The sequence below is a fragment of the Schistocerca serialis genome, chromosome 1 (genome assembly GCF_023864345.2).
Source record: "Schistocerca serialis cubense isolate TAMUIC-IGC-003099 chromosome 1, iqSchSeri2.2, whole genome shotgun sequence".
Lineage (NCBI taxonomy): Eukaryota > Metazoa > Arthropoda > Insecta > Orthoptera > Acrididae > Schistocerca > Schistocerca serialis.
The window spans coordinates 476,012,255-476,031,152 of NC_064638.1; the positions used below are offsets into that span (position 1 = coordinate 476,012,255).

At 41.1% G+C, this 18,898-nt stretch overlaps 1 protein-coding gene across 5 annotated transcripts in view; it reads right to left on the reverse strand.

Moving 5' to 3' along the window:
- LOC126473556 (AP-1 complex subunit gamma-1) overlaps positions 1–18,898 on the reverse strand; it is a 188,498-nt gene that overhangs the window by 39,522 nt on the left and 130,078 nt on the right. For all 5 annotated transcript variants that reach the window (XM_050100703.1, XM_050100716.1, XM_050100697.1 and 2 more), the window contains 3 exons: positions 15,393–15,611; positions 11,437–11,655; positions 7,848–7,975 (listed from right to left, as the gene is read on the reverse strand). In XM_050100703.1, the coding sequence (XP_049956660.1) occupies positions 7,848–7,975; positions 11,437–11,655; positions 15,393–15,611 (566 nt within the window). The remainder of the gene's footprint in view (positions 1–7,847; positions 7,976–11,436; positions 11,656–15,392; positions 15,612–18,898) is intronic.

Below are 18,898 nucleotides of genomic sequence, written 5' to 3' on the forward strand. Positions count from 1 at the left end.
TACGCAGTTGAGAAATGAATTAACATCTAGAAGTGAGCGGGAAACTGCAGCCGATCAGTCATTGTTGCCTAGGGTGCAGGAGATTGATCCAGCTGCCACGAGTTTGATTATTCTGTTTTATAGCAAGGCATCTGAGGATGTGTGTTCCTTTGTGGAGGACTTGGAGACTTCAGCAGTCATGAATGGTTGGTCTGATGAGCAGTTGTTACATATAGCCAAGATTAGATTAATGGGTGAAGCAAAAAAATATGTAAGGTGGATGTGAAATGTTTTAAGTGTGGTCGTACGGGACATGTGCAGAGGCAATGTACCAAGTCACCGAGGAATAGAGGAAGGGGTGGAAATCAGTGGTGTGGAGGATGGAGAAGTGGAGTTGGTAGTGGTTGACAGTTGTTAAACGGCAGAGGGGCACAAGACCCACCTAAGGGAGCTCCAGTTTAATTTCAATGCTATGGATACGTATGCAGAGGTAGAATGATCAGTGGTAGGAGCCATAGGAACTAAAAAGTTTGAGATTTTGTTGGACACATGGGCGCAAGTATCAGTGGCTACTAAGAATATAATGGGACGAAGGAAGCTAGACCCACCACATTATAGGTTGTATGGAGTGGGGGATAAGGAGCTCATGCCTTTGGGGTTAGTGACAGTTGACTTTTGAATAGAGAAAGTCTGATTTCATGCATGCATGGACGTAGTACCATGGGTAAGCAAGGGCTACAACATGATCCTAGGAGTAGATTTCTTGCATCAACACCATGACAAAATTGACCTTGGACAATGAACTGTGGAACTTGGTGGAATGTTATTTCAGCTAGGGGAAACTGTTGTCGATACAGAGCTTTTGCGAGGGGCGTTCAATGAAATGAACAAACCGACTGAAACGCGTACATCAGCATTAAGGATTAATTTGTATTAGTGTGTGTCTAGTGGCACCGGGAAGTCGCTTTGGGTAAGAGTAGAGTCAAATCTACCTGTGGGTACAGTATGTGTTCTTTAACAATTAGAGGATAATGAAGTTTTGGGTCCATTGGGTCGTTTTGTGAAACATAGTGTTGTAAGCATACACGGGGGGAACGACGGGTGAGTAGTTCCCGTGAACATGGATAATTTTAGCGCTGTAGACGCGAATTTGAGGAAAGGAGTTTTAGTAGCAAATTTGAATGCACCAGATGACAAAGACTGCTGTTTGAGAGGTAGGTGAAGCGATAAACCACTAACTGCCGATAGAACTGCATTGTGTGACAAAATTTAAGCATTTGATAAGAGGAGAAAAAGAGCATATGGAAGAATTATTGTGGGAATTTAATGATTTGTTTTTTCCACAAAGGCTGTTACCAGCAACTCCATTAGTTCAACATAGGATACCAACATGGAATGAAGCACCTGTTTACTGTAAACCATACAGAATACCGAGGTATTTGCAGCCGATTGTGGAGGATTTCATTGATCAGCGGCTCCGGACAGTATTATAGAGCATAGTAATAGTTGCTGGGAAGTGGGCATTGTCCTTGTGCCTAAAAAATCTATGGGTGGAGCTAAGAAATACATGTTCTGTTGTAACTACCGGTACCTCAATAATAAGACAGTAACAGATGCATACCCCATTCCAAACATATCGGTGACTTTGGATCACTTAGGACAGTGCTAGTACTTTTCTACCATGGATTTGACAAGTGTTTATCATCAGTTAGAGGTGACTCCAGAGGATCATTCAAAAACTGCGTTCTCCACTCCTGGAGGCCATTTGGTCTGAAAAACGGTCCAGCAACGTTTCAGAGGTTGCTAGACAGTGTCTTGAGGGGTTTGAAACCACGGCAGTGTCTTGTCTATATGGATGACATAGTGTTTTCAAGTAGTATGGAGCAACATAGACAGCGGTTAAGGGAAGTCTCTATGAGGTTAAGAGCACCTCGTTTGATGTTGAGCCTGGAGAAGTGTCATTTTGCATTAGAAGTAGTAAAATATTTGGGTCATATTATCAGTATGGACAGAGTGCGAACAGACCCGAGGTTGGTACAGACTGTAAGGGATTTTCGGGAACTGAAAACAGTTAAGGAAGTGCAATCATTCATTGGAATTTGCAATTTCTACCGAAAGGGTTATGCAGATTTAGCACAGCCATTTACACAACTGTTATGGAAGGGTGTGAAATTTGATTGGACAGAAGAGTGTCAGAAAGCATTTGACAAACTGAAAGAAGTGTTAACATCAAGTATGGTTCTTGTGTTTCCAGATTTTGAAAAGGATTTTATACTAGCATGCGATGTATCAAATCAAGCATTAGAGTGTGGTCTTAATCAGGAAACTGATGGAAAAGATCATACTGTATCCTAAGTGTCTAGGCAGTTGAATGCACCAGAGAGGAATTACTCAACAACTGAGAGGAAGATGCTTAGTGTAATCTATGGAATCACATATTTTAAATGTTGTTTATATGGGAGATGATTTCGGGTAGTGACAGATCATGCTGCATTGAAGTGGTTGTTCGGGTTGAAGGAATTGTCCACTAGACTTGCTAGATGGGCTGTGAGGCTCAGTGAATTCGACTACGAGGTGGTGCACAAGCCTGGGAAGAAGCACAATAATGCAGATGCACTAAGTACGAAGGTGGCAAAAGTAGAAGTCATAGGTTATGACCTAGCAGTATGGCAAGAATTACAGGACACGGACAACGATTGTAAATTGTATTGGACACAGCCACAATTTAATATGTACGACAGCCTTCTGTGTAGGGAAACGAAGTTAGGATCAAGGGTAGTAGTGCCAGTGAAGTTTAGGGATGAGGTTTTAAAGGAAGCACATGATCACGTGTTACCTGGTCATGGAGGGTGTACAGCGACGAATAGGAGAGTGATGAGAGGTAGGAAAGTAGATGTGGATCAGTATGTCAAGAATTTTATACCATGCGCACAGAGAGCAGATATGAGCCGGAAACAGATACAGCTACAACAATTGCCGGAAATGACGTGTCCATTCTCTATGCTGGGGATCGATGTCTTAGGACCTTTCAGGCGAACACAATCGTGGAACAGATTTGTTCTGACAATAACAGACAATTTTTTGAGGTATGTGGAGATGGTGGCTACGCCAGATCAACAGGCAGCAATGGCCATGTAAGCGTTAGTAAACAACTGGTTTTTTAAGTTTGGTGTACCGGAGACAACAATTGCTGACCAAGGGACCAACTTCATGTCGGATTTAATGAAGGAACTGTGTGAATTGTTGAATGTAAAGAAGTTGAGGGCGAGTGTGTTGCATTCACAGGCCAACGGAAGGACAGAACGGGTACACAGAACAATCAGGAAGATGCTGAGTTTTCATATGGATTCTCATCACCATCAGTGGGAAGAGTATATGAAGCATTTTGTACGCGCGTACAACGTGAAAGTCCATACAAATACCAGTTTGTCTCCATATGAGGTAGTGTCCGGGCGAAAAATGCCGTCACTGTTTGATTTGGTGAGGCTACAGAAAGGAAGGACCAGTGAATCTGTACGTCAATTCGCAAAGACAATTCGGGATGGTTGGAAAGGGGGACAAAAGGCGAATACAAAGGCTTTGGAAAGGCAGGAAGATGCAGTAAAGCGGAAAGGAAGTTCACCACAGTACAGAGTGGGGCAATGGGTAATGCGTCCAGCCCCTAAATGCAAAAAGGGAAAACAAAACGAAGTAGTTCCTCACGAGGTATCAAGGGCTATAACAAGTTTTTGAAACCACATCCCCAGTTAATTTTAAGCTTCAGCTGGCAACTAGAACAACGATGGTACACATTGGGCGGTTATGGCCTTTTAAGGATTGCCCGGATGTGATTCCAGGTGTGTCACAGTAAGGAAAGAGGAAGAAAGAGAGAGTGAAGAGAGGTGCTAAGCACAGAGAAAACCAGAAAGATAGAGTACAGCATGATGTACCGTATGCTTTGTGATCCAGAAAGTAGTAGAGTATTTATATCTTTTTCTGTTTTTGTGTCATGTATCATTGGGTTTGCATACAGTAATTAGGCATTCTATTTTCATATGTTGTACGTATTTTCGAATACAGCCAGCTGCGGACAGCAGTCCTGTTGAAGAGGGAGGAAGGGTGATGGTGATCCCTGTCCTCATGTCACTGAAAATGGGAGCATTGGCGGTGATTCATCTCTTCATTATCGGGGTGTACGCCTTATGGGTGCAGCACCTGCATGGGTGTGAGCTGTACTCAAGGCAGGAAGATGTGGTGGTGTCAAGTCACCAGTGGGCATTAAGGTTGGTATGGAACATAAGGGAAATGTGGAATGAAGTAAGGGGGCTTGAGGAAGTGTTCGAAGAGCTTAGGCAATGTGCAGAGGGATAGGGAATGCTGAAGGAAGTTGTAGGGGAGTATAAGAAATTGCATGAGGCTTGTAAGACACTACGGAAGCAGGTAGGATGAATGGAGGAAGTGGTGCCACGAGTAAGACGCAAGACGGAAATGAGGATGGCTGAATGCAGGGGGAAAAATTTTAAAGACAGTTTTCAGAACCGCAGACGAAAGCAATATAAAAGAACTGAACAACATGGTGAAGGCGGTGTGGCATCTCGCAGAGGAGAGAAGGGAACAGACGCTTGGCATGCAACTCAGATAGGGACATTGGAAGGGGAAGTCCTGAATAACACACGGTTGCTCCGCACATTAACAGTGCAGGTAGTGGAATATGTTAAGGCATCGGAAGGCATAATAAATCTTAACCTGGGAACCCTACAGGATCATCTAGAAGTGCTAGATAGTAGGGTGGTGTTAACCAGACTTTTGCAAGGTGTAGTTGACAGTGTGTGGGATGTGCAGGGAGTAATATCGAATCTGCAAGAAGCGCTGCATCACGCACTGCAAGGACAGATAAGTACCGATTTGTTACCACCGGACCAATATTTACGCGAGTTGCACAAGGTGCAGAAGGAATTACAGTCAGGGTAATATTTAATAATGGAGCCCAGCGAGCAAAATTTGCCATTTTTCTACCATGTCGCAACAATAAGGGTAACAACCAACTGAGCACGAGTGTATATTTTGTTCTAATTCCTGGTTATGGGGAATAACGCGAGGTTTCAGTGTTACCCGGTCCACCCATACCCAGTGAAGTGGGGAGCGTTGACCAAGTTTGTGGAAGTGAAAACTAAAGAGGTATTGCTGATATCGGCAACTAGAAACCAGTACGCTGAGATGGCAAGGGAGGAATTATGAAGCTGCCACAGAGGGAAGGTAACAATATGTCCAGCCAGGGTGGTAAGTACCAATCCGGACACATGCACGATGCAGTTATTTTTAGCCAGGGGGGAAGGAATAGACTGTCCAAGAGACATCGTGGAATCAAAATTGAGCTTGCAAAGGGTCGGGATGCATTGGATCTTCTCCACCTATGAGAATTTGGTAGTAGTATCAAGTTGTTTCGAGCGGGGAGTATTTGCAGAAGCTAAACATGTAGAGCTCGAGGGAAGCGGGATTTTAATCACCGTAACTAAGAGTAACATAATAGCACCAAACTTCCACCTGCCAGTATCAATTTCAGGAGTCACGCAATTGAATGTTAGCAGCCACAACTGTACTGGCCAGAAGCCACTTTAGAATTTTGCCAAGGCAGAATTTGATCTTGTTAAATCAAACTCTGGTGACAGGTCTGTTGAGATCCATAAACCAGTTCATTTTAGAGCAAGAGGGGCGCATATCAGTCAAACAGCTTGTGCAACATGTCGCTCAGTATAGGGGAAAGGCAATGGCAAACAACGATCATTTTGGGCACCTCTGTGCCAAGTGTCATCACAGCCTTAACTTTGTTATGTGTTGTTTTATTTCTGATCAGGCGGAGAGCTAATCCCAAGAGGGAACCAAGGGTAGTCCAGGCCCCAGTGGATTGGATACCGAGAGCGTGAGACGAGTAGGTAAGTGGTTGATCGAGCAGTGGTCATCCAGTATGGAATTTTTATGCTTTGTTTCATGTCATGGTTTTAAGGGACACTAGACCACATTTAGGGTTTCTAATAGTAAGGAAATATGCCGTAGGTGCTGACTCAAAAAAAGTTAAGAGCTAGTTAGGGGTTGACCCAGAAACGGGGTCTTTCCGAAGAGGGGAATAATGTAGCGGCACCACCGTTTAGGATAGGGAAAGTTAGTTTTGTGCAATATTCTGAGCACAAGTTACAGCCAGGTGCGGGCCAGACAGCAGTGAGTTACGCATACCAACAGTTGCGAAGTAGAATAGAGGCCACAGGACTGTCAAATTGCTGAAAGAGTATACGTAGCAGTTTTGCAAGTCGCAAATCACAGGCAGAAGGGGCCTACTGGAGTGTGTTATGAGTAAGCATCGCAAAGTGGCACGTATGGCAAAACAGAGGTGCACAGCCGTGTATAAATAGGTGTAGGTTTCCAACAAGATTCATTCAAGTGTGGCAGCTCTCCTGGACGGCGGGGCATGTCACACCATAAGTTACACGCAGCAGCAGATGGAGCACCAGGGCCGACACGGAGTCGTAGCCAGCCAGCGGCGGGCCACTCCACGGCTCACTACCACGGGCAGTCTTCCTGGCTTCCAACACACGCCAGAGGCATCCAGAGGTGAGAGCCGCAGATTCAGACTCCTGATTGTGGGCGCTTGTTGTTGCCATGACCTTAGCCATGCCGGCGAGAAGCTGGCAGCTGACCACCCAGGGCTCACACCAAGCAGCACTGAGTCGGCAGGGACGCAGACTGCCGAGTCAACTGCCGACATCCTGACAATGCCGCAACTCCACTGCTGTACAAGGGCGACACACAGCAAAACATGCACGGGTCGCTGAGGCAGCCATCCCGCGCCAGGCTGTTTCGCAGACAATGACGTGGTGTCCTCAGCATTGCGGGACCCAGTGACGCAGATTGAGAGGAGCGGGGGCACTGTAGTTGGAAACAATAAATCGCTTGGACGAGTGTTAATACAGTGCCTTCCACCTCTTCCTACTACATTTGGTGTTGCTGTTACATTTGGTGGCAGAAGCTGCCACTACAATAGTTTTTTAGCAAAATCAGAATGAAAATAGCACATTTTTGACGTTTTACAAAATCTTCAATTTTGCGCTTAATTCATTCAGCACTGGAAAATGCTAAGCAAACGATACATTATATTTGAAAACCTTGCATTGTTATTTTACTACAAGCCAAGTTTCACATTCGTTATAGCATTAGTTCCAGGAGATGCAAGAATGCAATCTTCAAAATTTGTTCGGTGGTCATTTTTTGGTCAATTTTACCCACAGTTTTCTGGTTCAATATGGCTTGTAAAATTGTTTTAATTATTATTCATGAGATAACACAAAGTTGAACAAGGTGGCCAAATTTGATTTCTTTACAAAAACTATTGTCCTAGATATTACAGTTCAAAGTCGCCAAAAATTCATGGTAGCTCTGTGTGAGTTGTAATCAGTCCAGAAGTATTCAGCACACAGCAGGTTGGGCAGCGCAGGCTGCTCTGGTCCCGGCGGCGGCTTGAAGATAGGAACATGCTACAATCTGCTAAGTATCTCTTACACAGCGATCATGAGGATATGATTAGAATAAATAAAGCACACACAGAGACATTAAAACAATCATTCTTCCCGTGCTCCATACGTGAATGCAACGGGCAGAAACTCTAATAACTGGCACAGTTAGATGTACCCTCTGCCATGCACCTCATGGAGGTTCACAGAGTATAGATGTAGGAGCTCTCCTGCATAGGTAAGCTCCTTCGTTCGAGTCCTGATCTGGCACACAATTTTAATCTGTTTATTTCTTTCTACAGCAGCAAATTAACAACTTTAATACAGAATAAATGTCACATTTTGAAGCAGTCAATCTAATGAATAAAGACAATTAATCCTACTCACTCAACTCCATTCTGAAACCGTGTGCTCAGTTTCATTAATGACAGCAATGTATACTGCTTTGTTACAATTGTGTTTTGCGTCGACCACAATAACTTCTGATAAACTGCAATCACTTCATCTTCAGTTACCTGAAAAATATATAAATTAGAGAGACTTACAAACTTCCATGAAGAATTCCTACAGTTTCATTTTCATACCAAAGTTGAAAACAGCATTCAGTTATTTTTCATTACATTAAGTCAACAAAAACAGGAACAAACAAATAGGAACAAACTGGCTACTGTATATCAATAGGAGTAGAGTACTGAATGAACCAAAAGAGTACAGAACAAAACATTCATCTAGACATTCCGAAATCAGAATGCGTCAAATTGATTCTATGAAGGACATAATGAATTGTGTCACCTTTGAGAAATTTTGAAAGGTGCATGAAACTCAGAACTGCTATGTAATGTACTGTCCTTGGATGTCCACACAGAACCATTGAACTCAACTTTGCAAAATACACTCCTGGAAATTGAAATAAGAACACCGTGAATTCATTGTCCCATGAAGGGGAAACTTTATTGACACATTCCTGGGGTCAGATACATCACATGATCACACTGACAGAACCACAGGCACATAGACACAGGCAACAGAGCATGCACAATGTCGGCACTAGTACAGTGTATATCCACCTTTCGCAGCAATGCAGGCTGCTATTCTCCCATGGAGACGATCGTAGAGATGCTGGATGTAGTCCTGTGGAACGGCTTGCCATGCCATTTCCACCTGGCGCCTCAGTTGGACCAGCGTTCGTGCTGGACGTGCAGACCGCGTGAGACGACGCTTCATCCAGTCCCAAACATGCTCAATGGGGGACAGATCCGGAGATCTTGCTGGCCAGGGTAGTTGACTTACACCTTCTAGAGCACGTTGGGTGGCACAGGATACATGCGGACGTGCATTGTCCTGTTGGAACAGCAAGTTCCCTTGCCGGTCTAGGAATGGTAGAACGATGGGTTCGATGACGGTTTGGATGTACCGTGCACTATTCAGTGTCCCCTCGACGATCACCAGTGGTGTACGGCCAGTGTGGGAGATCGCTCCCCACACCATGATGCCGGGTGTTGGCGCTGTGTGCCTCGGTCTTATGCAGTCCTGATTGTGGCGCTCAACTGCACGGCGCCAAACACGCATACGACCATCATTGGCACCAAGGCAGAAGCGACTCTCATCGCTGAAGACGACACGTCTCCATTCGTCCCTCCATTCACGCCTCTCGCGACACCACTGGAGGCGGGCTGCACGATGTTGGGGCGTGAGCGGAAGACGGCCTAACGGTGTGCGGGACCGTAGCCCAGCTTCATGGAGACGGTTGCGAATGGTCCTCGCCGATACCCCAGGAGCAACAGTGTCCCTAATTTGCTGGGAAGTGGCGGTGCGGTCCCCTACGGCACTGCGTAGGATCCTACGGTCTTGGCGTGCATCCGTGCGTCGCTGCGGTCCGGTCCCAGGTCGACGGGCACGTGCACCTTCCGCCGACCACTGGCGACAACATCGATGTACTGTGGAGACCTCACGCCCCACGTGTTGAGCAATTCGGCGGTACGTCCACCCGGCCTCCCGCATGCCCACTATACGCCCTCGCTCAAAGTCCGTCAACTGCACATACGGTTCACGTCCACGCTGTCGCGGCATGCTACCAGTGTTAAAGACTGCGATGGGGCTCCGTATGCCACGACAAACTGGCTGACACTGACGGCGGCGGTGCACAAATGCTGCGCAGCTAGCGCCATTCGACGGCCAACACCGCGGATCCTGGTGTGTCCGCTGTGCCGTGCGTGTGATCATTGCTTGTACAGCCCTCTCGCAGTGTCCGGAGCAAGTATGGTGGGTCTGACACACCGGTGTCAATGTGTTCTTTTTTCCATTTCCAGGAGTGTACTATATAAATCACCATCAACCAATTATTGAACTCACAACTCAGTATATTACACAGAAAAGAACATTTAAGGCTGGATACCTATGCATAGTCTCATTATCAGTCTGTGTTAAGAATTTTTAGCTGTCATCCTCATCTGAGTATATGGTTGAAAGTGGCATCAAATATCACTGACATGTCATCCAATTCCTGTACTGCAGGAGTGTCCAACTTTTTAACTTATCTAACCCACATCAGAAGAAAACGAGTATTTTGGGCTGCACATAATGTAACACTATCAAAAATTGCTGTGAGGGAAAAAGACAATGGTTGGAGGCCTACAGTTAGCACATTTAAGTAATTTAGAATTTATGATTCTTCAATTGGAATAAGCATGCTGGACTTACATATGCTGCAGTAGAAATTGCATACAAAAGTGAAACGGTTTCTCGAAAGCCTGTTATAGAGAAATTAGTGTTCACATGTGGTTCTTATTTCTGACAATGGATATGATATCAAATTAAACTCGTTATAACAAAATTACAATACTGTTACATAGCAAAAATTGGCAGTAATTGCAATGTACATGAATATTCCTAAGTTTTACTGACTTGTAGTGATCATAACTACAGTGGAAAAGGTTCTTTATCACAACTGTACAGAAATAAAATAACACAGAATTTCCTTGTATTTCCATACACTAATTTTATTATATGTCTTTAAGTCTCTAGTTTCACAGTTGCAACTGAAGTAGCCATTAAGATAACAGACTAGCATGTCGGACTGGTCAGCAGATTACTGGAAATACTCTGGGGGTTCAAGTAAAGTGTAAATGGACGATATTCTTCTTCTTCTTCTTATTTTTGTTGTTTTTTACCAATTGTGCGATAGATGCTCACTTCTTGGGTCGCACTGATATTTACTTTCGGCCACATGCGTCCTACATGTTCGAGATCCCTGTTACAATAAATGAAATGGTAATTTCAGTTATGAATGGTCACTCAATGACATCTCTCCTGCATTCAATAGTGTCAATGTCTAGTGAATTTGCAGGCAGGACATAATTGGAATCTAGCATTCGCTGCATTTTGGGCTAGTGATTATTGAACAACTAACTTACTTGAAAATAATGGATACAGTAAGCGAAGAATTCATATAAGGGACACACAATAATTGACTTTATATAATGGAAAGGCAGATTATTTTTACCTAGGAACTCATACAGACTGTTTCAGGGTCCAATCAAGATATTTGAATGTCATTTGCAACTGTGAATGACTGTTATTTAATACATACTGCAGTTGTCAGTTGTGGAATCTCTATTTACAACAACATGGATGGATAGTGGACTTCTATAAACAAATATCTTTGGCAGCACTGTAACTGCAATCAGTATCACCACAGAAATCAGCTACTTCTGGTTTCTACATCAAGTAAGTCTTCAGTGTAGGAAGAATGGACATGCATGTGTTAGTGACTCAGTTATGGAGGTGTGTACAAGCCTTGTACCACTCATAAATCTTTCAGACCTCAAATGTCCTTTATATGACCGAACTATGCCCACTGCTACCACCAAATGGTAAGCAATGCTCTGTCAGGGCCGTGTACGCACGTCAATGGGAAAGAATAGCATAATCTAAAGTATGATAACCAACAATAACTTTGCAGCACTTACGGACTCACCTTCACAGTATTTTCTTCTGTGGTGGGAGGACCATAAAGCAATTGATCACCGTATTCCCCTATACACCACGTTGCTACCTGAATAAGTGGTTGTCTATCTTGTGTGTCACGTTCTAGTGCTCGCCACACCTGTTCCACCATGTAGCCCTGCTGAGATGTTGACTCCGAGATCAGTTGGATGGTACAAGAGACAACATCATCACGGACGTAATTACCTGCCTGAAAAGAGAGATTTAAAGAAAATGTTCCCATTAATAAATTTATACCAATTAAGAAATTGTGAAAGATGTTCTTCATGGTCCAAAAGACAATACAGATTGATTTCACCTCAACTCAAAGAAAGTTTAACCACCATTATGCTTTACTACTACAATGGTCTCACGCGAAGAAAGGTAAGTGTCCATCTATCAGTCTTCTCCTCCTTTTTGTTGTTTCACAGCAGATATACTGAAGACTCAAGTTTCTACCTTCCCACTTCTGTAAGAAACTTAACTTCCTTCAGTGGCTGATTGTGCTGCTCTTTCTGAGTACATTGTAGCAAAATATACCTTTTCTGTCAATTTTAGGTTTTTCAAGAATGAAGGACATTAGCATCACAACTTAACAGACATATCTCAGTGTCAAATCACTGTTGCATTTCAATGCAACAACACGGGAAAGTAAAAAACTGAAAACCAACAATAAAAATGGATATTTTTTTTCCCTGTTGACTCAATAGGCAAGTCATTAATAATCAATAAAATTCAATGTACACACCCTCATGGTTTCATTACTATAAGGGACAGTCAAATGAAGACAAGACAGATGGAAAACAGTATGTAAGGGCCATGAATACAGTACAGCCCCACTTTTACATTCTCGGAATTAATGTTTTCCCACCGTTTGCAACATTTTTTTTTATCGGTCCCATCAAATTTCCTATGCCCACAATGTTAATTTGCACCCGATTTTGCGTCAACATATTTATAATTTCCCGTGATTTACACATTACAAAAAAATGTTTGTGGAGAAAAAACGATGTTGGTATGATGTTGGTCATCCAGTAGTGTTTACTAATATTACGTGGTTCTTGACACCAGGGCACTGTACTCAGCGTATTTGAACTGGTGGATTTGTAATAGTTGGAACAATTCGTCTCGTATCTCCTGCCGCTACCAAGCTCTACTTGGCATGGTGGCTGATTGTAGTAACTAGGTTAGTTCGAATGAAGATATCATGACCAATCACAACCATCTCCAAACTGTTTCTACTGTGTAAACGCAATTTTGTGTTTGTTGTGATCAAGACACCTTAGTCGAACCACATTTAGCGTGTTTCAGCGTATGGCCACTTGGAGCGCTAGTTGACATCTTCATTCACTTTGCGTTGCTAAAATGTTTTTAGTTTAAGCACAGTGCCAGTTACATAATTTATTCATGTTGAGCAAAATGTGTTTTGAGAATTTTTTCTCATTGTCAAGTGCAGTATTTTTTGTTACACAAAGATATGATGATACGTGAGTGACAGTTTTGTGTTAATGTGTGTGTGTGTGTGTGTGTGCGTGTGTGTGTGTGTGTGTGTGTGTGTGGATTTCTACAAAACTGATGAGGCACAGTACGTGATAACCTCAACAAGACAACTACAGTGCAAGATATGCAGAATAACAAATATTCAATCACCACACGAAATACATACGTACATATTTGCACTTGACAACGAGAAAAATTCTTCTAAGCATGAAAAAATATGTAACTAGTGCAGTATTTCATTATTTAAATAATGAATGACAGCTGCAGGCTTCCAAAAACATCGATTATGACATATGAAATTGAGTGAAATGTTCCTACTTCCCAGACATTTATCAGTTCCAGTTACATCAGCAGTTTTTATTAGATAATAAGCCTTCATTAGATAATAAGCAAGTCCCCGACACATCTTTTGATGCCTGTTATATACATATATCACACATAAAGTGCAAGGGGGTGTCCTCGATTAACTTTTACAGCTTAAAACGTTATTTCTCACATTTTACATTTTCCTGCATTTCACACAATTTTTTTCGAAGCCCCATGAAAAGTGCAAAAGTGGGGTTTCACTGTATCTTTTTTCAAGGCTCCAAAAATATGGAGACGGCGTGGCGAGAGACTGAGACTGTATGGAGTATGTGTGAGGGCTTCCCAGCCGAACTTCTGCAGTGTAGTCGAAACAACTTTGGCAGCATGTGGGTGGACGTTTAATTGGCAGATTTTTTTCCAATTAAACTGCAGAAGTTCCGCTAACAAGCCATTACACATTCTCCACACAGTGCTGACAACACCCTGATGATATATACATATTTTTGGAGCACTGGAGAAAGACATTCATGACCTTCAATTTGCTTCGGATGAAGAGGTGCGTGCCTGGGTACAATCATAGTTTCATAGGGAACTGCAAACATTTTTCCATGGAGGAACTGACCGTCTGGTTTCACAATGAGATACATATATTCACAGTTATGGCGATTACTTATTTTTCCAGCTGACTCGTTTTCATCTGACTGCTCCAGTATAATGAGAAAACAAAGAATGAAACTTCTGAAAGTGCAAAATGATTTACTTAAACTATGAAATATTTGCACATTAACAATATTTGATATGCAAAAGAAACACATACTTACAAGATGCTGAAATTTGTACTGAAGGATTTTTATACACACAAATTAAATATAAATTAAAAATATCCTCCTACCTCCTATTTCTGAAGGAAGGACGAAAGGTTTGCAGATATGCTCATCCAAATCCAGTGTCACATGAAGCCCTGACCTTGAGTACAGTAGTAAATTTTTGCCAACAGTAGTAATAGGGAAGCTCTGATTATTTCCTACCTCTAAATGAATCAACTTCTTGAGTGATCTCTAATACTGTTTCACAATAAGGGAAATGCCTGGATGGAGCAATATGTAAAATAAGGGAAAGGCACTCGCCTATAGTGGACTGATGTATGGTGGACAAAAACAAACAGAAAATAGCATTCACACTAGTTTTCATGCTCTAGCTCTTTCTCTAGAAATACCACATACATTCACACATCACAATCACAGACACCTAAACGCACATTCCTAAGGCAATGGAAAGATTAATTCAATTAATCTTGCCTGGCTACAGGAGTGTGCGCCTGCGTGTCTGTGGGGTTGTGTGTGTCGAGATGTGTGCTACTGTTAATATTGCATCAGTTATTTGGTACGCTATCTACACCTGTGTCAAGGGCAGGAGATGCAAAGAAGCTTTCCTGCAGCCTGTGACCGTTTCTGATAATATACTTAATGCTGTCACAGCAAAAAAATAAGCATTTGCTGAACAATGAGTGTTTAATCACTTAATTTGTGACATCTTTACTATGCGCCTGCTGCTTCTGTTTGACTAATTCAAAATAATACTACTTACTTTTTAACGGCTGTTGCTGGTGGTTCACTGTACTATAAAATTGTACCCTCACAAACACACGACACAGTTCTCACTTTGCGGTGGTTATGTATTATTAGACTGTTATGTCGTATTTTCTTCAATAGTGTAATCTAAATCTGTTGTTTTATTTGCTCTGAATTTGCTTCAAACTGTTGTAATACCTTAAGGCATCAACTATTAAATGTTCTTAGTCCATGAAACCCTTAGCATTTTGTAAGATAATTCAACTCCAGATGACACGACAATTCTTGTTCACTTTAATAGAGCCACAAGTCTGTTTTTAGTTCAGTACACCATCCAAGTGCCAATGCAGAATCCAACAGTTAAAATTATGTTAATAGTAAAACTGACTTGTAAAATTCCTCCAATAGAATTCAGAAACAGAACTCCCACTTATTTTAAAATACAATAGAAAGAGTTCCATTAGTGGCACAAGCTTTTAAAATGAATGTAAAAAAACCAGACAGCTTCAACTTGTTTAGAAAAGACACAACAACTGAAGAAACTCTAATGATATGTAGCAGCTGTACTAACCGCAACAAGCACTTTGAGCAAAGTATCCAGGTGCCACCGTTTGTTTGGTGCAAATCTCTCAGCTGAAAGTACTATGCTCGATGAACAGTGTGCCTTGAATTCTGGATCTGCTTTCTCCAAGAAAATTAACAGTTCTTTCATCATAGTTCGTATATTATTTGCATTCACTAGGGCAAAGCTCAATTCCAGTGCCCGTCGTCTAATCGACACATCTGGATCCTAAAACAGAGTAAAATGAATATTTTTTTCAAAATAGTTCTACATTTGTGATTGTAAATTTACACAAAATAATAACAACTAGAGATAAACATGATTTATCACTTGACGAAAATGTGGCGCTATCAGTAAGATAACGATGACACAGATGCTGACAATAATGAAAATGGGTATTTGCATACTTAAAATCACAGTAAGCTTTCCGTACACTCACAAAAAATGATAAAATGACAGAAGCTTCTACACGAATAAATATAAAATGTTGATAACTATGGAACAAACAGCATTAAGTTGTATCAATGCAGACTTTGCTGGCATATACTACTGATGAAAAGCTCTCAGGTTCCAGCTGGGTGGCAACGTTACATAAATCCTTTAACATTCAGGCAGGTGAGAGGAGACGACGACCAAGACAAGGTCATGGAAGAAAATTAAAAAGAATCCTCGAAATGGTTTTGGAAGCTAATCCTACTGGGCTTACCAAAAACAACCTTTACATACCAGCCTCATATTTGCGGGTGACCTCACAACACTTACAGATGATGAGGAGACTGCTGTCAAATGGCTCAAGATTCATAAAGAATCTGCAGAAAAAGTAGAGTTAGAATTCTCATCCGAGAAACTAAAATCTTATGTTCAAGGACAGAAATTGCTAGCCTGAAAACAATATATTGTAAAATCAAAAGGGTCTCAAATTTTAAATACCTCTGAGAAGTCACTGAACTACAGGCCACAACAAAATCGCCTCCAAAAAAGTAAAAAAAAAGCATTAGGCTTAGTCAAAAATCTCTGCAACAAAAAATCCATGTCAAGACGGATAAAAATTTCTCACTACAACAAAGTTGTAAAGCCAACAGTCCTCTATGAAAGCAAAACACTGACACTTAACTGGAAACATAAACTTGAAAAAATAAAAAACACATTACGAAAATTTGAGGAACAGGACATATGCAACAAGATTACAGGCTACAATCAATCAAAATAACAGAACAGTTTTCAAACATCAAACCTGGCATTAAGAAAAGGTGAACAAAATTCTTTGGTAATCTCAACATACTCTTCCAGAAAAGCGGCTGACAAAAAGGATAACAGATTACGTAACATCACTAAAAATTCAACACCTTGGCTGAACGAAATTCAAAAGGACCTCAAAAACGCAAGCATACGACAGACCGACATTTTAGAAAGAGGGACCTCCAAACACAAAACAGACGAATGGGAAGTTACATCAGAGCAATCAAAACAACAATAATAATAATACAGACCAAAGTGGTCAGAAGAATGTAAATAAGGTTCTTGGAGAGAACAAAAGCCTACTGGAACAACAGAAATTACCTAAGGAGAAGCTGACCGAGTTATTTGCATAACATCTTTCATTTATCAGAAGAATTCGATTTCGATGATGATGCTGTTGATAACGATGACAATGATAATAATAGTAATAGTAATAATAATAATAATAATAATAATAATAATTTCATGTGGCTCAATGGCCTGGTGCAAGTCTTTCTACTGGACATCACTTTGGTGACTTGGGTGTCTCTAGCCTAACCCAGTTATCCAACTGGACAAAGGAGACGTGAAGTCTGTTTAAGGTGGAATCTGTACAAAATGTTTCTGATGATGTGTCACATCACTGAGAGGCAAAGGGCTGGTTAAAACCAACACTGAAATATCCATTGTCCGACTGAGATTCGATCCCGTGGCCTCTTGGTATCCAGGCACACGCTTCCTCACTAGGTCACCAGGCCCGACATGGATGTAAATAGTTCTTCTAAAGCTTCTGATGAATGAGTTTGTATCAAAAGATGTGTGACACCTGGCAATATCTCTAGTCTGTACTGACTTAGAAGCTGAAATTTTTTTACACTTCCATGGGATCATGGACTAGTATTTGGCATATATTTCAACTTGATAATACCTCAATCTGTTCTTGAGAAAAAAAGAATCTTTACATTTGAACAGACAGATAAACTGACAACAAAGCAATCCTATAAAGGTTCCTATTTTACTGACTGGACTATGGACTCTGAAAGATTTAACACAGTTCTGATTTAAAAATTTTATCAAACACAATTTATGGGTTTACCATCATCTGTCAGGTAGTGCTGTGCATATTTTAGCAGTGGAAGATGTAAATGAGATCATTTCAATTCAGATCTCTGAGAAGCAATAAATCTTGGATATATAAAGCTATTTCTGGGTATTAAAACCATCTCCATCAACTTCAGTACTATCAAATTTAGCTGTTTTTAAGATAGGTTTCCACAAACTTGTTAAATGATTCAAGTAAGCCTATTTCTGTAAAATTTTATTATAGTATATTGAACACACAATACTGATAGAGGTTAAACAAAAGAAAGACAAAAGTATTAAGGAACAAAGGAAATGAGATTAGTGATACATATAACATAAAAATTGGGAGCTATGGTGCAAATGAAGATAAGAAATTCTTCAACGTCAGCAGCAAAATAACATGATGGACAAAGCAAAAAAGATGTAACAAGTAGATTAGCTCAGGCAATGGGCAAATTCCTCACCAAAAAAAATTTACTAATATTAAACATAGGCATTAATTCGTATCAACTAGAAGAAGGAACAGGATGGTGGGACAGATGTTAAGACATCAGGCAATAATTTCCATGGTACTAGAGGGAGCTGTAGGGGGGAAAAACTGCAAGGAAAGATCGTAACACATGAAAAATAACTGAGGATATTGAGTATGAGTGTTGCTTTGTGTTAACCGAACAGAGAAAAATCACGGTAGGCCACATCAAACCGATCCAAACTAATCATAAACTGATTAAAATAAAAAGGAGGAGGGGGCAGTAGTCTTTTGAGTGTGTAAATACCTCCGTCAAGGAGTGATATTCATATTATTAGACAAGTAGACCTACCAACGAAATAACAGAACTAGAAAAAACAGACTAATAATGAAGACTTCTCCCATGGATCTCTTGTTAATTTATTGTATTATTTGATGATCTTTATGATCAATAGTGTATTTGATGATGCTACCCAAAGCAAATGCCAATATAAAAATATCTGCTTTTGTATATATAAAAAAAGTGCTGTGACACAACCTCTGCCAACTACTGTAGGAGAGATCTGATGAAAGTTTACTCAAATAATGAATGTCTATGCTCTTTTAACAATTCAGTAGTTTTCAACACCTCAATGGGAATATGGCAAATTACAAGAATGACCATCAGTCAATTATGACATCAGGAAGGACAGAAATGTGAATTACTATTCACAAAAGATTTCATTTTCTTAGCATCTAATTTACT